This window comes from Mesoplodon densirostris, chromosome 1 (genome assembly GCF_025265405.1).
Source record: "Mesoplodon densirostris isolate mMesDen1 chromosome 1, mMesDen1 primary haplotype, whole genome shotgun sequence".
NCBI classification, from domain to species: Eukaryota; Metazoa; Chordata; class Mammalia; order Artiodactyla; family Ziphiidae; genus Mesoplodon; species Mesoplodon densirostris.
Genome location: NC_082661.1, coordinates 186,159,988 through 186,182,983, shown reverse-complemented (window position 1 = coordinate 186,182,983; position 22,996 = coordinate 186,159,988). Strand labels below are relative to the sequence as shown.

Genomic DNA, 22,996 nt, shown 5'->3' with positions numbered 1-22,996 from the left:
TTTTTAAATAAACATTCAGTTTCTTCCTTTAAAGAAAAAAAACCCTAGAATTTAAATATTTCCAATCCCCATCACATACAAGTCTGTATACATTATTTACATCTCTCAATTAAAACATATTACAGATTTTCTGACATTCAGTATCCCCTTTTATTTTTTAGTTTTTGCCGCACTACATGGCTTGTGGGATCTTAGTTCCCTGACCAGAGATAGAACTTGGGCCTCCAGCAGTGAAAGCGCCAAGTCTTAACCACTGAACTGCCAGGGAATTCCCTCAGTATCCCCTTTTAAAACAAAAATCATAGAACAGTTGAAGTCTGCTCAAAAGTAGCTACAATTTGAGTAATCTTGGCACAGTTTACAATATAGCCCCCATGTTGCATTTCATGTTTTAGATTCAGCTACTTTAATAGAGAGAAATTGTCCATCTCCATTAGCGCAGGATCCTGTCTTACTCATTCTCTGCAACAGTTGCACAGTGTAAATGCTGCCTCACGCTTCCATTTACGGCACTGGCAGTATTCTTCTGGTTTTGTCCCTAGAAATGATTCTATTAAAACTTTAAGTATTCTCATGTTTATTGTATTCTCTCTCAACCTAGATTTCATGATGCTATTCCTAGATAATTTTTAGTAATAATGTATAGGGAAAGTTCAAATAAAACAAATTTAAGTTTTCCCCACAAGATTAGTGTCCTTACCACCCTAGTAATGCATGTACAAAAATAACAAATACAATTTAGTGGCTGTAAAAAACTATTCCCCTAAAAACAGTTATCTCTGCAGAACAATTTAAGGAGAAAAGTGTTCTTAAAATGAAAATGCGAGAATCTATTTTACAACTTGCACAATTAAGTAAACAAAAAAAAATGAAAACCTGCAAACCTGTAAGAAACACCCACACATATAAGAATTTAATAATATATAACAGAAATTAAATAATAAAAGATTTAAATTTATATCTCTAGTAATCTCAGCTTCAGTGATGTAATTTAAAGAAAGCTGTCAACCAAAACAAACCAAAAATGCTTATGTAAATTGTATCATCCAACACTCCAGGTGCAACCTACGTATTGACAGCAATCACTTCAGAATCACTAACAGTGAGGACCTATATAATCAATCTGTTTTGTTTTTCGTCTGTGTGTGTGTGTTGTGAGATGGGGGAGGGAGGAGTATATGGGAAGTCAACACCAGTAAGGAAGTAATTTACCTCCAAGGAGAAGGAGATGACAAGTAAACATAAGCTTGGGAAGGCCAGTGATTTCACTATCTTTGAGGATTCTAATCCAAATTTTTCTACTGTGTAGTATTATATGCAGAAAAGGAAATTTGTATCACACTTGCAAAACTGAGAGTACTCAGTATTTTAATCTGTATTTTCTCTCTTTTGTCAAAATTTAAGTATCAGTTCAGCTACAACTGGCAGACATGCAGCATAGTTTTATACCTTCAAAATGAATTTTCCTCTATAATTAGCCAATTAGGAGAGCCTCAAAAATTCAAATTGTCGGGCCTCCCTGGTGGCGCAGTGGTTAAGAGTCCACCTGCCGATGCAGGGGATACGGGTTCGTGCCCCGGTCTGGGAGGATCCCATATGCCGCGGAGCGGCTGGGCCCGTGAGCCATGGCCGCTGGGCCTGTGCGTCCGGAGCCTGTGCTCCGCAACGGGGGAGGCCACAACAGTGAGAGGCCCGCGTACCGCAAAAAAAAAAAAAAAAATTCAAATTGTCTGCAGTCAGAATTGTTATTATATCTTAAAATTAAACTTTTCCATTAAGTCATGAAATAGCTTTAGCTCTAAATAGTTATCTCATATACCATTAAACTGATAGCTCAACAACTGTAATTCCTATGGTGAAACTTAATATTATGACAAAACGCTGATATTTAAATCATTTTAGGAGCGGTCCTTAAAGTATAGATCTAGAATAGTGTTTCTAGGAATTGGTATATTCTTTAATATCCCAGATAAGTTTCAAAATATGTTAAGTTTTCCTCTTGGTATGCAGTGACATTTTCAAATATACTTCTTGTCTCATATCTTTTAAAAAGACATTCAAAATGTTAAAGTTATAAATCACATATGAAATGATTATACAATTTGAAATATTTTACTGTGACACACAGACTTAAATTCAGCGTAATTAATATATAAACTGTATTCCAATTTCTTTTTACAATGATCTCCAGTCTTTAAATTCAAATTGTTCATTTGCGTGAAAATAAGTTAAAAAAAAAAAAGCATGGAGGTAAAGGCTGCTGCTTCCTTAAGCTACTTCTATCTTAAATATTGGATCCATTATTTTTAATATACCTTCAATCAAAACTACCCTACAGTACTCAAGATATAATCCAAAAGTTATCAGGAAAATGGACCAAAAATAGAAAATAAGAAAAAGACTTTGGTTTTGTAAACTATTATATTTAACTGTAAGGTAATTAAACTAAATTTAAAAAATAAAATAAAACTTGTACATCCAAACAATACTGCCTACTTCAAAGCAGTGACATCAGGAAACTATTTTTTTATTAAATGATATTACAAATCAGTGCTCAAAACATTCTCTTCTGCTAATTCAGAGCCTATGGCATATTCTTTTGAACTTCCTTAATAGTTTAGTTCTAAGAAAACAGCCAAAGTAGAGTTGTTTTGGTGAATGAGATAGGTCATATTAAGCTTCCAGAAAAGTTTTCGGTGCAACTGAAATGATAAAACAGATTTTCTTGCATAGTCACAAACCAATTCTCAAGGCATCGCTGAAAGTGTTCCAGAAACATTACACCTTTGCAGCATAGCTGGAATAAGTAGTACTCCCAAAGAAACCACTCTAAAGATCAACTCTCATTTGAGATGTTCAAGGTATAACTTATTTATCTTAAAAGGAAGTCCTACAACTTAATAATTTTATCTCACATATTTTACCATTTCAGTGGTTATCAAAAACTCTCTCAGAGAGGGTGTACACAAAGGTATAAAAGAAATCTGTCATTTTGCTATTTTCCCCTAAGCAAGGAAAATGCTAATACATAAAATGCAGTGTGGTGATTACATGTAAAATATAAATATCCACATTATCTGTAATTCCTGAATATAAGAGATTGTAGTGCTTTATCTTTCCTGATAAGCCAGGCAGTAACTCAGTCTGTGACATATTATACACTAAACATATCTTTTCCTACTTAATTTTATGCTGACCATTTAGCATTTAAAAATGACAAAGGTAGGAAGAGGTAGCAATCTAAAATCTTTCAATTTAAGGTAAACTGACCTCCAAAGCCTCTACCAGCTAACACATACTTAATGTTTTAGTGCAACCTAGTGCCATGGTTTTTATGGGAAACAGAATAATCAAGCCAGTAAATGAAAGCCAGTAGCACCACCTACAGCTAATGGAAAGATTTTCACTGTGTTATTAATTTCTCTCCATCTCCATTACACCGTCATTTAAAAGAATTACTAAAACTTGCTTCCTATCAACACTTAACCAAAGCTTTGTGACAATACTATGTTAACTTACTACTTTATATTTTATGCTTTCATCAGCAGATGAGAAAACCAACTTCTGCTTTATATCTCTGTATGAAGAGCAGGGGGGAAATCATTATCCTGGTTATTTACAAATTAAGAAATCTGGAAAGAATCCAATAGACATTTATAAGCAAACTATGTTGTAAAACCAAGATTTGATCCTTATTTTGTAAAAGGCATCTTACTATAATGCTCCTGGGAACCAAATGAATCAAAGCACCTTTTTATTAAGTCAGTTATTTCTCACATGCTCTCGTGTTTCCCTATTTGCAGCCATGTAACACCACGCACAATGCCAGGACTCTCCCTGGGAGAATGTCTCTACTTTGTTACCATATATATACACATACATATTTCCTTACTTCCCAATACCTCTGTTTAAAGGAATACTCAGAAGCAGGCACCTGAGATTCTGGCACAGTGATAAGAAACTCCTATCTACATAGAGTGGAAAAGTAAGTCCGACTACTAAACATTAATTTATAATAACATTTGTACAGTGTACTACTGTATAAGGCTTAAATGAGCAAAAACAATGTTTCACTTGTCTCTCCACACTTGGCTATTGCAACCCCTTTATTACTAGGTTGATATGAAGTCAAATGCAGTATTGGAAGACTATTTGAATAATCATATGTTTCATCTGCCTAAATAGATAGGACCCCAAATCACTAGATGCCAGATTTTGTTTCTGAATCAACCCACAGTGGCTGATATTATATATTTGTTTTAAGGAAATCAGCTAGTTCTCATTGCAGTTTATATGACCAATGAATGTCCAATATATTTGCCTCTGCCAGGCTCTCCTGTTACTTTCTACTGTTGGTACTTGGAGAATGATTGCTAGAAATGAGAAAAAGGCAGTTTCTACTGATCATAATTGTAATGGCATTAAATTGTATCACTATTCTACTTGTTAATGGCAAAAACAAACTGATTTCATTTTAGATTCTTTTCTACTGTTTTTAGTCTATACAATTTCAGACTAAGATTTCTATTCTACAAGGAAAAAGGTATATACTCCTAACAAAGGAAGAATATATATTTCTAACTGAAGGAAACAGATTTACCAGAAATGACAAAATTAAAACTAGAAGTCTAAAAAGGATATTTCGCAAGAGTAAAACTGCAGTGAAAAATGTTAACATTTATTTTAAAAACTAAGTTTCTGAACTTTTTACTTATGGGAATAGTTGACTAGAAAGTCATAGCAAAAAAAATGTAAAAGTTAATAACTACTACTTTAGCACTTTCATTATCTGATATCACTGCAAAGAAAGATTTCCTTTCACAGTGGAAAAATCAGAAGTCAGAATGCTTCAAGTTGGGCCTATAACAAGTAAAGAAGGTACTGTATCATTTTAAAATGACAAACACCAGCTCCATTCACTGAATGGAAATGCTGTAAAGTGATCAATTTCCCCAAACAGTCCTTAAATTCCATGTTTATGTCTATATCTAAAATTAGTCATTTATGTTTAACTTCTCATGGAAGTTGATTCCTAAAAGGAAGTCTCTAAGACTTTGCTTACAAGATATTGATTAAAATATTCATGCCATTCTATTCAAGAGTTTTGAGAAAGGACTTTCTTGAACTTGACTCCCTGTACTTAATCCCATCTATAACGCACCATTCAAACTAACCCCCTGCAAACAAACACACACTCCTATCACCTCCTCTTCAAAGTAGAAGGGGATTCTGCAGATTTATGGCTCATTTGGCAATTGCTAAGAAACCTCACAGTTCAGCATCATCTCTGAAGATGGCAAACCTATATATAACCTGAATTTTTACACCTACAGTGCAGTTAACATGTAGAAAGAAGCCAAAATGTAATCGGTATTACATTTCAACATCTTCAAGTTTCAATATCACAGATATCAAGAGATGGAAAAGACCTGCTTGTAGAACTTTAATCATCTGTTGAACAGAATTACTATCAATATCAAAAATAATTAAGAAATACTAATTTTTTATGCTCTACATGCACACCTTTACAAACTGTGTTTCTTTAATGTAGTAAAAGCTGGAGATCACCAATTTAGGTAAACTATGGCTTTTATCAATAGGTATTTTGAAACATGCATCAGTAAGTGCCCTGGGTAGTAATCCTAATATTGTTTCAAGCCCTGTTCAGTTCTATGTCTGTGCTTTGCACCTCAGAAATGAGCCTGCCAAGGCACTTGAAAACATAAGACTTTTGGGGACTTCAAAGATCAACCACAATTTACACAATGGAGAACCCCCATCCATCAGCAGTCCAATCAATAAGCATTTCTTTCAACATATATTATCAAAAATTCCCCAAGTAAAAAAAATACTGTATGCCACTAAGACAAAATTTACCCCTATCAACTGAATACAGAATGGTTTTTGCCTTCCTCTAGCCATAGTATATGGTTTCATTTATTCAGGATAAAGAAAAAGGAACCCAAACAAGCCCCCCAAACCTAACATAAAAACAACCAAGATAAAAATAAAATAAAACAAAATCCAAATTCACTCCACACAGCTTCATTTGAGGAATAATTTGCACACATCTGCATCCTTTTATCTGTCCTTTGAGGTGAGTTTTTCAATCAGTTCCTGGAGTGGTGCAAGTTCTCTTCTGTCAATAAGGTTGAATTCCTATGTATGACAAAGGCAGAAGAAATAGCAGAAACATTATTTACATCTCATTCCAAAACAGATTTCCATTAACATTTGTTGGATATTAGCTTTTAAAGTAAATAAAAGTCAAATATTTTTTTCAAGAAAATGTTTTCTATTCCCTACCTCTGTGTCTTAGGTAAATCACTTAACCACTTCTGATATTATATTTTACATCTGTAATAATATTAGGGTAAATTACCTCATAAGGCTATTATGGGGACTAAATGTGATACTGTATGTTAACCACTTCATGTAATCCCTGGCACAAAGTAAACGCTCAATAAATGGGAGTTGCTGCTTCCTGTTAAAAAGAATAACCAGGGCACCATTTAGATATAGTCAACCAAGCAGGGATCAAAAAAAATCTCAGGCAAATTTCAGCATTATATGAAGAGTAAAAAAGTTAGTTTATGTTATTAACTAACGTATCTGCAAGCTACCATATAATGTGGTATGAGAATAACATGAATAATGTGGACTCCACAAATGATAAATAAATCCTGTAAAGAACAAGTAAGAAAGCCTGGATTTAAATTGTGCTTCTTTAGAAGTTCTACCACTGTCATTCTGAACTTCAGTTATGAACAGATTTCCCCTGAACTATAAATTATAAAGCTAATAAAAAGTGGCTGTTCGCGGAGCGGCTAGGCCCGTGAGCCATGGCCACTGAGCCTGCGCGTCCGGAGCCTGTGATCCACAACGGGAGAGGCCACAACAGTGAGAGGCCCGCGTACCGCAAAAAAAAAAAAAAAAAAGTGGCTGTTGATACTTCTGATCTTTTGATATTCTGCCACAGTGGGGCAGTCTGAGCTCACAATTTCACTCATTTATTAGCATCCATCACATGCCAAGCACTGCAGTAAGTAATAGGAAGGCATTAAGGGGCACTCAGTAGCAAGTCTACCACTAAGACTTGTGGGGTCTGGACCAAGAGCACAAATGGATATATATCACATGACTAAATTACTGTATTTTACATTAAGTTAATATATCGTTATATATGTTCGATTCTCCTACCTTAACAAACACACCATAGTAGCCAGGAAAGCAGATTCAAATTTAGAATTCTTAAGACTCCTCAGTCTACACTGGAAAGTCGTGGCATGAGGAGAGCCAGTCCCTGGCCCTCAGCAAACCTCCCTGATCTACCAAACCGCAGCTCCATCCTGTACTTCCATGGGTCTCACATGCAGGAGTGTGGACACCCTGACAGGCTTATAAAGGAAATGTCCACACACACTCACCAACAGCTGCCATCTGGCTATCCCTTAGGTCTGGCTATCAGAGATATGGCCTTCCCTTAAAAGAACGGACCAAAGGAAAAGATCCATGCAAACCCTGGCAATACACTTGAGACCAAAGGAAAAGATCCATGCAAACCCTGGCAATACACTTGAGACCATGTGGGCAGGGAATTCTGAATCTCAGGTATCCAAACACATACCAGAAGGGAGCTATGTAGGTATGTTCTTGGCCCTATGGACTTCTCACTCCATGTGGGGAGGAGTATGGGGAAGGGCCAGAGCAGAACTTCTAAATCGTGAGGCCCAGGGCAGAGGCCACTCTCACTCAAAGAAGCGGTGATACTGTATAACTAATGGACCCACCTTTAAGAAGGTCACAGTGTCCTGAGATGTAACTAGGCTCAGATGTGGTAAATGCAACATATCAATCCCTTACTATTTTGCTAGGAGTTAGGAGATACAGTGTACTTTAAGATCATATAATAAGGTAAAACTAAACCTTCTGGCGGGAGAATATCCTCTCCCAAACCACTAAAACCTCAAGCAATCATGTTCTACCTAAACCAAAGTACAGATGCAAATTTTAGGATAACATTTTGTTTCTATTGGTGTCTACAGATGGGATACCATAGTAAAATAATTGCTCAGGGCAACAGTTTTGGCAAGTTACTATCTCCTAAAATTTGTTTATATAGGTGAAATTAAGATACAAAATGTGTGTCCTCATTATGAGGAGTGTGTATAGAGGGAAAATAAACACATTTTTCTTTGTGGAGATGGGGCATGGGAAAGGTATTTATAAGTTTACGCCCACAGATATACAAAAACAACACAGATTCAAGCTTTGGACCTCTCCTGCCTACCAACTCACTTCTCCAAACTCCACCGAAAAACAGCTGCTCAGCTTCTGCATTTCTACCTCTTTTTCACTCCTACCTTTTAGCTCTCTAATTATTATAGCAGGACAAGAATAGCCTCACTCCTTTTAGTCTACACCTCTAAGGCCCATTCTCTGAGAAATAAAGAGAGAAGGAGGAGGAGGTCAACTAAGGATTCAGATCAAAAATTAATGGACCTCTGGAACTTCAACACTCTTTGGGACATTTTTTCCCCCTTTGGAATAATGGGACAGTACCTAATTCAAAAATTACTCAGAATATGGTTTTAAACAGGAGGAAAAAAGGTATGATATTTAGAGTCCATTTCCATGCCGAAGTATGCTAAAAAAAGATCCAGAGCAGACAGGAATTGAGGGTTAACAGCAGTAGGAGTGCTCAAGACCAAGTTCATCTACATGTTTACCAAACTAGCCAGGTTCTTTATTCAGCAGCTCCATTATGGCCTGTTAACTGAAGCAAATCCAAGGTAAGACCTCTCAGATTCACTGTAGATTTGCAATGGAATTCAGAAACTGAAGGCCAATCTTTATCATCATGGCAAGTATTAAAGAGGATGAAGACTAGGGCTTCCCTGGTGGCGCAGTGGTTGAGGGTCCGCCTGCCGATGCAGGGGACATGGGTTCGTGCCCCGGTCCAGGAAGATCCCACATGCCACAGAGCAGCTGGGCCCGTGAGCCATGGCCGCTGAGCCTGTGTGTCTGGAGCCTGTGCTCCGCAGCGGGAGAGGCCACAATAGTGAGAGGCCCGCGTACCACAGAAAAAAAAGAGGATGAAGACTAGAGAGATATAGCAAATTTTATCCTGACAGTATGGATGTAGTATTCACCTCATAACTCTGTAGATAACTGCTTTTTCTAAGCAAAAAAGATCTCCTAATCCAACTTACCTGGACAAAAAAAATAAAGTGCTTGAAAGATGTATTGAGATGTGCTTCCTCCTGCAGCTGGATCACAGGGTCAAAATGCTGATGATAAATGTGGGCATAAACCCTAAAGAGGCGTTTGAGTATAGTTTTTGCCACAGACATGAAATTCTTCGGAAACGGGACACCTAGTAAATAGATAAACAACCCCCTCTATTAACAAGAAGAGAACAAGGCATTATAAGCAATTGGCAATATAAATGACCAAGACAAGGCTGAAAATAAGAACTATTTATGAATGACTACTTAAAATACCCATTGTACTTTTCAAAAGTTCTCAACATATAATGAATGAAAATAAACTTCAATGCTTCTATGGAATAAGAATTTGTCTTCAGTTTAGCCCTTTAGGCCTCTAATATACCACCACTTTACCAAAATGAAACAAATGAATGTCTAAGATGGTAATGGAGCCAAAATGCATATTCAGATCCTCAGATTTCTTATGCTGAACACAAATAATGTATTACTATGTTTAGTTTTGTTTAAAATGCCTGCAATACATTTTCATATTTTTTTCTATAGAAATTATTTCATTACTACACCAGGTCTACATTTACCCTGAAATTAGCTGCAGTCTCTGCTCAATTAGAGAGACTTGTTTTATGAATTAGAGCATTTTTACAGCATTAAACAAATACAAAACTAGAAAAATACAAAAGTCTACATCCTTTGTTAAAGTGGCTAAATGATCCAGATTGGCAAAACACAAGGTAAATACTGGTACTACTGGGTTCAATGTCATCACATTGCCTACTGCCCATTTAAAAATATTATAGATCACAAGAAAACATAAGACATTTTGGGGTACATAAGTGTCTCCCAAAATGAAGGGACACTATATAAAATAGTATGCTTACACTCTTCAAAAATGTCAGTGTCGTGAAAAGACCAAAAAAGCCTGAGAAATACACATATTCCACATTAAAGGGGGCTAAAGAGACATGACACTGAATGAAAATAAATATCAAACATTTTCTTTTGCTCTAAAGGATATTATTGGAAATTTTTGAAAAATCTGAGTAAGATTTGTAAATTAGACAGTAGTATTGTACTGGTGTTAATTTCCTGATTCTGACAGTTATACTGTGATTTTTCTATGGAAATACAATTGAAGCACATACAGATAAAGGTGCATCATAATTGCAACTTACTCTCAAACAGTTCAGGAAAAAGAAAAGAATGTGGAATGGGGAAGGAGGGAGAGAGAGAGAGAGGGAGAGGGAGAGAGAGGGAGAGAGAGAGAGAGAGAGAGAGAGAGAAAGCAAATGCGTTAAAATGTTGGCAACTAAAAAATCTGGAAGAAGGATGCATAGGGACAATTCTTATTACTGCACAATAATAAATCATATTGCACAATTCTTACAAATTTTCTAGAAGCCTGAAATTGGGTTAAAATTAAAAGTTAAAAATTATATTATGAAGATAAAAGATAAGATGAGGGCACTTATCCCAAACCATTACTATGTATACAAGTAATGCAGTCTTGAAAAATAGACCTTTTATTACAAAGGCTCCAAAGTAGTTAAAGCATTCAATGAATGTGTTTAAAACAAGCCATAACAACAACTATTTACACATTGCTGTCTCCTCCACTATATCCTTCTCCCCAAAACTAAAAAAGCATAAAATACAGTCAAAAAGTTGAAAAAGAGCAAATTCTTAATTTTTTCAGAAAACACAGTTGTAAGGAGTTTGACACAGTAAAGTCATATGAACTGTCTAAATGTAAATAATTTCCACTTGAAAGGTCAGCCCTTTAAAAGGTCAGCATATATAAAAGTCACTCAGTTGATGACAGGCCAACCTGTCAAATCTTCTTGTTTTCTTCTCACCTAGCCTGATTTCACAGCCTCCAAGGTTCACACCATGGGTCATGAATACAAATGCCCTCTTTGCCACAAATATAACGTAAAACTGTTTTGAAGTCATATAAACTCCCTTCCTAAACAAGAAATGGGTATGACTATAGCAGATGATATTGGCTGCTTACCCAATGACAGTTTCTTTTTTCCCTAGCACAGGCCAGGTTTGTTACTATCCAAGATATACCGATCTTCTTACTGTTTAAAATTATAGGGAGGTTTACCTAATGTTCATGATAAACTTGGTATGAAAAAGATAGACACTTTCAAGTACGTAAGATTAGCAATATTTTGATAGGTATGGTAATCTAACATGGGTCCTGGAATAGAGAGGCAATAAGCCCTAGAAACACATGAAATTAGATAAATCATGATGGATCCCAGTTAAACAATTATACCAATTTTTGATGGAAATAATGTCTCATCATCCAACTGGTCCTGAACCCAAGTCATCAGGTAATCAATGTACTTTGGTGCAGAGCACTTAATAGGCTTCTTTATGTTTGTTCCATCTGCCCAATGATATTCATATCTGTATTGGAAAGATAAAAAGTACACAGAATATCAGTGTATACCTATATATAATGTGTATATTTTTATATTACATATATATGTTTATTAGGAATGTATTCAGGATGTATTTTAATCTCTTCCTCCAAATAAAGATTTTTTGCATTTGGCACTTAAATTTAGCATTTTTAAATTGCTATTGGACTATTTTGCATTTATCAGGATACAAACTAAGCAGATCCCACCAAACCCATTTTTTGTGAGCTTTCCTTCATACATAGCAGTTATATTTTAGAATCACACATAGTATAAACTGCCATAGTAGAAACCCTAAGTTTACTTCCCACTTCTATGATGACCATCTTTAATCTTTATGATTATTGTTTTCTTCCTCAAAAAACATTTCTCCTTACGCAGTACAATTCTTTTTAACTTGGGGCTTTAAATCTTGGGTTAAGACTAGAGAATGACATGGAAGCGCCTAAGTAAGATTAATGAAAAAGAGAATGATTCAATATTTGAGTACATTTGGTTGAGGAGCTAAACATGCCTTTGAGGAAAATTGACAATCCAAATAAAGATGCCTATAGTATCTGGGTATTAACCAGACACTATCCTTTGGTATAATAAACATTTCTCACCTACCATGTGAGAACTACTGTGTCGAGGAATACTGTTCTTGAACAACGGACACTAAAATGAAAGACACTTACTCTGTTCTCAAGGAAAAAGACTAGTAGAGAAGACGGGCTTGTAAATGAGTATGTAAAAACAGTACAACAGAATGCTAGTGGAGTTAATTAAACAAACACACACACATACAACCACAACCTGATTTTTAAGACAAGGAATAAGCATGCAGCTGAAACTCCATGTACAAAACTATCTAAACTGAACTGGCATTTAGTTTTTTAGTTTCTGAAGGTTACCTCTGCCACTTAGCTTCTCTCTTTGAATCAACTGTGTTTTTATAATCTTGTCCCAGAGTTTGGACTGACGTAATGATAGGTGATTAAGCCTAGCAAAGGAGCTGGAAGAAAATATAATGGAAAAATACTACAGGGTATTTTAAACAATGAAAAGTATCTTGAGATAGGATAACAAGGATGCTTTCTATTTAATCGTAGTTACATACCTTGAACAGTAAATCTTAAACAGGATACACCTGAATAAATATTCTGACAGCACACTAACCCTGGGAAACAGGGATGAATGTCAAGTCTACTTCGAAGGTCTCCAAGAGGAGATTCCCCAACATTTCTTGGCATCCTGTTCCACTATTTAATCACTTTCACAGTCAAGAGATTCTTCCTAACATAAAACAAAAGTCTCAAGTGTGACTTAAGCCTCTTCTTGTTTGAGCCTCTTAGGAGACAGAGAACGTGAATGGTAGGACTTCTGGCCATCATTACTTAGTCTTCATTTAAAGACAGGAACTCATCCATGTTTTTTCCCTTATGTTATGAAGTCTCAACATTTTTGCATTTGTCTCACAATCATGTTCATTTTGTTAATGATTCTAAGGTGTTCCCTATTCATTTTTAAATGCAGAAGTCAAAAGCAGGCACAGTAAACCAAAAAATCATTTTCAATATCCTGAAGCTTTATGAACAATACTAATATTCAATGTCCTAAGGTTTTTTGAAAAATAAAACAACTGCATATTGCTTATACTTCTAGAGTTTATAACTATGATTCCCTGATTCTTTCCTTTTCTTTTGTCACGTTTATACTTAACAATGACTTCATCTTCTAAATCTATTTTGCACCCATTGCTTTTTTTATTCCACCTTTGACAGACCATTGTCTTTGAAATTTATTTCTGTCATCATGGTGTGAACTTATAAACTACAAATTCCAAAATGTTCATTTCTTGGTTAATAATGATAATAAATAATAACTGAGAAACCACTTCAAGAAAAAAAGTACAAAAAATACTAACAGGTGGGGTCTAAACAACATGCTACCCAATAACCAATGGGTCCCTGAAGAAATCAAAGAGGAAATCAAAAAATACCTGGAGACAAATGAAGACAAAAACATAACGACCCAAAATATATGGGATGCAGCAAAAGCAGTTCTAAGAGGGAATTGTATAGTAATACAAGCCTACCTCAGGAAATAAGAAAAATCCCAAATAAACAATCTAAGCTTATACCTAAAGTAACTAGAAAAATGGAACAAACAAAACCCAAAGTTAGAAGGGAAGAAATCATGAGGAATAGAGCATAATTAAATGAAATAGAAACTAATAATAATAATAATACAATAAATAGAAAAGACCAATGAAACTAAGAGCTGGTTCCTGGAAAAAATAAACAAAATTGATAAGCCCAAACAAATAAAATCAGAAGTGAAAGAAGAGAAGTTACAAACAATACCAGAGAAGTACAAATGATCATACGAGATTACTATGAACAATTATAGCCAGTCAAATGGACAACCTCGAGGAAATGGATAAATTCCTAGAAACATGCAATCTCCCAAAACTGAATCAGGAAAAAATTGAAAATATGAACAGATGGATTACCAATAATGAAACTGAATCAGTAATTTAAAAAAAAACCCAAAACTCATAACAAACAAAAGTCAAGGACCAAACAGCTTCACAGGTGAATTCTACCAAACATTTAAAGAGTTATATTACCTTCTACCAAACATTTAAAGAGTTATATTACCTATGTTTCTCAAACGATCCCAAAAAAATTGAAGAGGAAGGAAAACTTCTCAACTCATTCTATGAGGCCAGCATCACTTTGACCAAAATCAGACAAATCATCACATAAAAAGAAAATTTCAGGCCAATATCGCCAATGAACACAGGTGCAAAAAGCCTCAACAGAATATTAGCAAACCGAATCCAACAATACTTTAAAAGGATCATAAACTGTGATCAAGCAGGACTTATGCCAGGGATGCAAGGATGGTCAATATCTACAAGTCAATCAACGTGATACACCACATTAACAAACTGAAAAATAAAAATCATATTATCATCTCAACAGATACAGGAAAAAGCCTTTGACAAAATTCAACATCCATTTATGATTAACAAAAACTCTCAAAACAGTGGGCTTAGAGGGAACATACTCAACATAATAAGGCCATATATGACAAACCCACAGCCAACATTATACTCAATGGTGAAAAGCTGAAAGCATTTCCTCTAAGATCAGGAACAAGACAAAGATGCCCACTCTCACCATTTTTATTCAACATAGTTTTGGAAGTCCTAGCCAAAACAGACAAAAAAAGGAAATAAAATGAATCCAGATTGGAAAGGAAGAAGTAAAACTGTCACTGTCATTGCAGATAACATGATACTATACATAGAAAATCCTAAGGATGCTACCAGAAAACTACTAGAGATCATCAATGAATTCAATAAAGTTGCAGGATACAAAATTAATACACAAAAACCTGTTGCATTTCAACACACTAATAGTGAACTATCAGAAAGATAAATTTAAACAATCCCATTTACAACTGCATCAAAAAGAATAAAATACCTAGGAATAAATCTAACCAAAAAAGTACAAGACTTGTACTCTGAAAACTTTAAGATATTTATGAGAGAAATGGAAAAACAAGCAAATATATGGAAAGATATAACATGCTCACAGAATGGAAGAATTATTATTTTTAAAATGACCATCCTACCCATGGCCATCTACAGATTCAAGGCAATCTTTATCAAAAGAACAGTGGCATTTCTCACAGAACTAGAACAAGTTAATTCTGAAATTTGTACAGAAACATAAAAGACTCCAAATAGCCAAAGCAATCTTGAGAAAGAAGAACAAAGGTGAAGGTGTCACACTGCCTATTTCAAACATACATACATAGAGTATACTATAGCTATACTACAAAGCTATAATAATCAAAACAGTATGGTACAAGCACAAAAGGAGAAACACAGATTAATGGAATAGGATATAGAGAGTCCAGAAACAAACTTACACTTAAACGGTCAATTAATCTGCAAAGGAGGCAAAAATATACAACAGGGGAAAAGAGACAGCCCCTTCAATAAATGACGTTGGGAAAACTGGAGAGCTACATGCAAAAGAATAAAACTGGACTACTTTCTCACACCATGTACAAACATAAACTAAAATAAAAATGAGGGGGCTTCCCTGGTGGTGCAGTGGTTGAGAGTCTGCCTGCTGATGCAGGGGACACGGGTTCGTGACCCGGTCCGGGAAGATCCCACATGCCGCGGAGTGGCTGGGCCCGTGAGCCATGGCTGCTGAGCCTGTGCATCCAGAGCCTGTGCTCCACAATGGGAGAGGCCACAGCAGTGAGACGCCCGCATACCGAAAAAAAAGAGGGACTTCCCTGGTGGTCCAGTGGTTAAGACTCCACACTCCCAATGCAGGGGGCCCGGGTTCAAGCCCTGGTCAGGGAACTAGATCCTGCATGCCACAATGAAGAGCCCACATGCCACAAGTAAAAGATTCCACATGCCGCAACTAAAGATCCTGCATGCTGCAACAAAGATCCCGCATGCCAAAACTAAGACCTGGAGCAGCCAAATAAACAAATATTTTTTTAAATAAATAAATAAAATAAAATAAAAATAAATTAAAGATTTAAATGTAAGACCTGAAACCATAAAATTTCTAGGAGAAAACTCTTTGAAATCAGTCTTAGCAATATTTTTTGGATCTGTCTTCTCAGGCAAGGGAAATAAAAGCAAAAATAAATAAATGGTACCACATTAAACTAAAAAGGTTTTTGCACAGTAAAGAAACTATCAACAAAATGAAAAGGTAGCCTACTGAATGGGAGAAGATATTTGCAAGTGATATATCCAATAAGGGGTTAATATACAAAATATACAAAGAACTCATACAACTCAACATCAAAAATAAATAAATAAACAACCCAATTAAAAAACGGGCAGAGGACCTGAATAGACATTTTTCCCAAAGACATACACATGGCCAAGAGACAAATGAAAAGATGCTCAACCTCACCAATCATGAGGGAAATGCAAATTAAAACCACAATGAGATACTTCTCACACCTGTTAGAATGGCTATTATCAAAAAGACAACAAATAACAAGTATTGGCAAGGATGTGACAAAAAGGGAATCCTTATGCACTGTTGGTGGAATTGCAAATTGGTGCACCCAGTATGGAGAAAAGTACAGAGGTTCTTCAAAATATTTAAAATAGAACTGCCATAAGATCCAGCAATTTCTTTTCTGGGTATTTACCCAAAGGAAACAAAAACATTAATTTGAAAAGATATATGCAACCCGTTTTTCATTGCAGCATTATTTTCAGTACCTAAAATATTAAAGTAATTTAAGTGTCCATCAACAGATGAATGAAGAAGATGTGGGGTGTGTGTGTATACACACACACACACACACACACACACACACACAAAATGGAATATTACTTAGCCATAAAAAGGGGGGGGCTTCCCTGGTGGCGCAGTGGTTGAGAGTTCGCCTGCCAATGCAGGGGACGTGGGTTCGTGCCCCGGTCCGGGAAGATCTCACATGCCGCGGAGCAGCTAGGCCTGTGAGCCATGGCCGCTGAGCCTGTGCGTCCGGAGCCTGTGCTCCGCAACGGGAGAGGCCACAACAGTGAGAGGCCTGCGTACCACAAAAGAAAAAAAAAAAAAAAAAGGGAAAGAAATCTTGCCCTTTGGGACAACACGGATGGATCTAGAGGGTATTACACTAAGTAAAATAAGTCAGGCAGAATAAAACAAACACCATATGATCTCATTTACATGTGAAATCTAGAAAACAAACTCACAGATACAGCACACAGAAGGGTGGTTGCCAGAGGGGAGCGGGGTGGGAATAGAGCAAAATAGGTGAAAGGGATTTAAAGATACAAACCTCCAATTATAAAATAAATAAGTCATGGGAATATAATATTCAACATAAGGAGTATGGTCAATAACACTGTAATAACTTTGTATGGGAACAGATGGTTAGTAAACTTATCATGATGATCATTTCATAATGTACGGAAATGTCAAATCACTATGCAATACACCTGAAACATAATATTGTATATCAACTATATTTCGATTTTAAAAAATATTTGGATAGAGAGGTATAAGCAAACAGAAGAAAGGCAGGATGGAGGACAATACAACAGGGAGGCCTATAAAGCTCAGGCTAAGGAATCTGGACTCAAAGTATTAGTCATTGGTAAATCACTGAAGAAGATGCTAAATACAGAAATTATAAGGTCAGAAATTTTCTTCTTATCTAAGAACTGTATGATAAAGTAAAAATGAGAACTGATCATGAATCATGTCTTACTTTGGGCCAGCTGACATCACTGGACAACTTTCTTCTGTACAAAAATCTGTGATTGTTCCATAAAGCATGTTGATCTGATTGAAGAAATCTACAGCTGCAAAGCAAATATCAGTTATAAGTAAAAGGTTAAATGTTAATTTTACTCAAACAACCTTTTATTCCAGCAGAATCTCAGCTCTATCAGTGTTCCTTCCTCAACAACGAACAGGTGAAAAGAATACAAACAAACAATATTTGCCTCACTGAATTTAGGAGCTTCTGTTTATTAAGTGACTCCCTTAAGAGAATAAAAAGGCAAGCAAGAGTGGGAGAAATTATTTGCAACACATATAATCAATAAAAATCTTATATTCAGAATATACAAAGAACTTCTATAGATCACTAAGAAAAAGACAACATCGTAAAAAAATGTGAGATGGTTTCTGAGTCTATTGGTTATCTCTATGGAAAAGAATAAAACTTGACTCTTTACTCACACAATACCTGAAAAGCAATTCCAAGTAGATCATACATCTAAATGTGAAAGGCAAGACAATAAAGTTTAAAAGAGCATAGAAAAATATGTCCATGAACTTTGGCATGCAAATATTTCTTAAGAAGAGCACAGAAAGCACCAATCATAAAGGAATAGTTTTCCATGTTTCACTGGAAAACTCTTATTCCTTGTTTTTTTATAATTTTTATTCTACTCATAATTTTTTTATATAGACCTCAAAGCCAACAAGTTTATTAAATTTACCTATTCATAATAATAGTGATGGTGTAGTAATAAAATCATGGTCTTTTGGTTTGTCAACATTCATTCATGTTGGCTATGAACATAAATGTTGTTTCTTCCTTTCCAGTTATTATTATCTTTTATTCTTTTTCCTGCCTTATGGCATTGGCTAAAACTCCAGGAAAGTGGTGATGGTGGCTAACCTTAACTCATTCCTAATCTGAGAAAAAACTTCAACATTTCATTATCAAATATGATGTTTGCTGTATCTTTATTGTAGATATGCTTTATCAGAAAAAAGTTCTCAACTTTTATTTCATAAGTTTATTACAAATTGATTTTAAATTTTACCAAATGTTTTTTCTGCTTATACTGAGATAATCATATGATTTCTTCCTCTTCCTTTATTTTGGCTAATGCAGTGAATTACAACTGATTTGCAAGTGTTGGCCAACCTTGTATTCTAGGAATAAGAACAATTTGGTCATGATGTGTTATAATTTTTAAGTATTGCTAGATTCAATCTGCTAATATTTTTATTAGGATTTTTACATCTAAGTTCATAAGTTAGATAACCTGGTTTCCTTTCTTACATGTCCACATAGAACTCATAACACTAGTATTTTCTCCTTTCCACATAAAAGCTTTAGAAAGACTGGTGTTCTTTCTTTCTTTTCTTTTCTTTTTAAAATTGAAGTATAATTGATTTACAATATTTTATCAGTTTTGGGTGTACATAGTGATTCAATATTTTTATAGATTACACTCCATTTAAAGTTATTATAAAATATTGGCTATAGTCCCTGTCCTGTACAATATACCTTTGTAACTGATTTCTTTTATACATAGAGGTTTGTACCTCTTAATTCCTTACCCCTATCTTACCCCTCCCACCTACCCTCTCCCTACTGGTAACTACTAGTTTATTCTGTATCTGTGAGTCTCTTTCTGTTTTGTTATATTCATTCTTCTTTTTTTATTTTTTAGATTCCATATATAAGTGATAACATAAAATATTTGTCTTTCTCTGATTTATTTCCCTAAGCATAATACCCTCCAGGTCTATCCATGTTGTTGCAAATGGCAGATTTCATCCTTTTTTATGGCTCAGTAATATTCCATTGTGTGTGTGTGCATGTGTGTGTGTGTGTGTGTCTATACACCACATCTTCTTTATCCATTCATCTGCTGATATACAATTAGGTTGCTTCCATATCTTGGCTATTGGCTTCCATATGCTGCTATGAACACTGGGGTACATATATCTTTTCAAATTAATGTTTTCATTTTCTTAAAATATACATCCAGCAGTAGAATTGCTGGATCATATGGTATTTCTAGTTTTAATTTTAGAGAAAACTCCATATTGTTTTCCATAGTGGCTGCACCAATTTACATCCCCACCAAGAGTGCACTGTAGGGTTTCCTTTTCTCCACATCCTTACCAACATTTGTTATTTGTGATCTTTTTGATGAGAGCCATTCTGACAGGTGTAAGGTGATATCTCATTGTGGTTCTGATTTGTATTCCTCTGATGAATAGTGATGCTGAGCATCTTTTCATGTGCCTGTTGGCCATCTGTATGTCTTCTTTGGGAAAATGTCTATTTAGGTCTTCTGCCCATTTTTAATCGGGTTGTCCTCCACATGAACAGTGGGTAACCTACGGCTTTGAATCCCAACTCTATACTTAATAGTTGAGTTACTTAACTTCCCTGAATCTCAGTTTCCTACCTTTAAAATTCAGTTTACTGCAGAGTGCTAAAAAACAAAATACGTGTCTACCATAAAGTAGACATCTAGTAATTGTTAGTTTTCTTCCACAAATGAAGATATGGCCTCAAGATTCTGTGCCACAAAAATTAACAATAAGCCATCCACCCACTTTTTCCAAAACTCTGAACCTTGTATCTTCTTTAAGCGATCACTCTTTCTAGCAGCAGAACCAGCCTCTGGTTTCTGGCTATGAGACTAGTTGTTGAATTTGTAAAATTTCCCATCTTCTACCATTTATCTTCATCTGGCAAGTAAACTGAAGGAAAAAGGCCATTAAGATGCCAATCTTATCAACAAATCCCCTTCACTCTTTTATGTACCCGAAATGTTTACTTAATCACTGTCAGTGAATGGAAATTATCTATCTAGCCTCAAATCCTATTCACTTCATCAAGTGTCACTTGGAAAGATTACTATAAATAAGAAAAAAATTGTAATCCAATATTTCAGTCAACTGCTGTATTTTAAAGGCAGAATTCTATGTTCTACAGGGATGTTCAAACACTTCAGTTCAAAGCAATTTTTTTCTGGCTGTAACTTCAAAATGTCTGTGAAATTTTATAAGTTCCTGAAGTTCTAGACGTTTCAATAGTACAGACACTCAGTTCTGATAATTGAGACAAGAGAGAATACAGACAGAAAACAATGATCTGGTTTTATACTTAAAAGTCACAATCTCATGTAGTACAGAAGCTCTACACTGCTTTCCTTAGATTTCTAAAATTAGAAAATGAGCTCTCAAATAAGTGGTACAAAAAGGCACAAACAAGTACCCAAAAAAAGGATGTACACATATATTGGAAACTTATTCTGAATATTGTCCTTAAAGTGTCATAGAACTATCTTATAGGTTAGATGACTCTCATCAATAAAGCAAACAAGTCACTTTATCTCTTTAGTAACTAAACTCTCTGGGTCCAGGAGGATAACCATACTCTAATAATACTGCTCTTACAGAACTGCTGTCACAGTAAGGTTTTAAGACATCTCAGTAAAATACTTTAGGTTCCTAAAAGTTAGTGGGTGTCAGCTCAATTTATAAATCCCATGATATGTTTCAAATTACAATAAGATACCATCAAATATTACAGTAAGAATACTGCTCTGTTTTTCCTTAATCAAAGCCTAGGCATTTACTGTATATTTTCAATTAAATTTCATTTATTATAACTAGAGTCATATAAATTTCCTCCAGTTATAAAATTCTATTAATTTCTTCACCAATGCTGATAAACCTTGAATATTAAAAGTACCACTTATGGGCTTCCCTGGTGGCACAGTGGTTAAGAATCCGCCTGCCAATGCAGGGGACACAGGTTCAAGCCCTGGTCTAGGAAGATCCAACATGCCATGGAGCAACTAAGCCCGTGCACCACAACTGCTGAGCCTGTGCTCTAGAGCCCGTGAGCCACAACTACTGAAGCCCGCGCGCCTAGAGTCTGTGCTCCTCAGCAAGAGAAGCCACCGCAATGAGAAGGCCATGCACCACAATGAAGAGTAGCCCCCTCTCTCTGCAACTAGAGAAAGCCCGCACACAACAATGAAGACCCAACACAGCCAAAAATTAATTAATTAATTAATTTTAAAAAGGAGAGAGAGAAAAGAATCAAAATAAAATTAAAAAAAATTTTTTTTTAAAGTACCACTTTTATTCCCCAACTTACTCTGGCTTAATTCCCAAGAATATATTTATTTTTTACTTATATTTTTTTCTTTCTAGAGGTTAAGAATATATCATAAACATATTTTACTAATTTCATAAGATCACTATTGAATTGTCTTTTTTTCTTTTTAAAGCATAGTTTAGACAAATAACTAAGTATGCTACTGAAAGAGGCAATTTAACATAGGGGTTAAAGTGCAGTCTCTGAAATTTTAGAGCTCTATATTTGAGCCCAGGCCCTAGCATTCAATAGCTGTATAACCTAAGCACATTACTACAATCTTTCTGTCTCAGCTTTTTTTTTTTTTTTTTTTTTGCGGTATGCGGGCCTCTCACTGTTGTGGCCTCCCCCGTTGCGGAGCACAGGCTCCGGACGCGCAGGCTCCGGACGCGCAGGCTCAGCGGCCATGGCTCACGGGCCCAGCCGCTCCGCGGCATATGGGATCCTCCCAGACCGGGGCACGAACCCGTATCCCCTGCATCGGCAGGCGAACTCTCAACCACTTGCGCCACCAGGGAGGCCCTGTCTCAGCTTTCTTATCTATATACTGGGATAATAATAGTACCTACATCATGAGGTTGTAAAGATGAAATAAAATAATCCATGTAGAAGAAAATAAAAACAATAATTTGAAAAGATACATGTACCCCAATGTTCATAGCAGCATATGGAGGCTAAGAGCCAAGATATGGAAGCAACCTAAGTGTCCATAAACAGATAAATGGATAATGGTGTGTGTGTGTGTGTATGTATATATACATATATATAAACACCACATCTTCTTTATCTCTCTCTCTCTCTCTCTCACACACACACACACACATACACACACACACACACAATGGAATATTACTCAGCCATAAAAAAGAATGAAATTTTACCATTTGCAACTACATGGATGGACCTGGAAGGTATTATGCT

General features: G+C 35.6%; 1 protein-coding gene across 1 annotated transcript in view; it reads right to left on the bottom strand.

The window, feature by feature from the left end:
- Nucleotides 1-4,691: 4,691 nt before the first annotated feature.
- MOB1B (MOB kinase activator 1B) overlaps nt 4,692-22,996 on the bottom strand; it is a 63,968-nt gene continuing 45,663 nt past the window's right edge. The window contains exons 4-7 of the mRNA XM_060113292.1: nt 17,918-18,011; nt 11,512-11,645; nt 9,213-9,376; nt 4,692-6,159 (exon numbers count right to left, since the gene is read on the bottom strand). Coding sequence (XP_059969275.1) covers nt 6,082-6,159; nt 9,213-9,376; nt 11,512-11,645; nt 17,918-18,011 — 470 coding nt within the window. The 3' untranslated portion in view covers nt 4,692-6,081. The remainder of the gene's footprint in view (nt 6,160-9,212; nt 9,377-11,511; nt 11,646-17,917; nt 18,012-22,996) is intronic.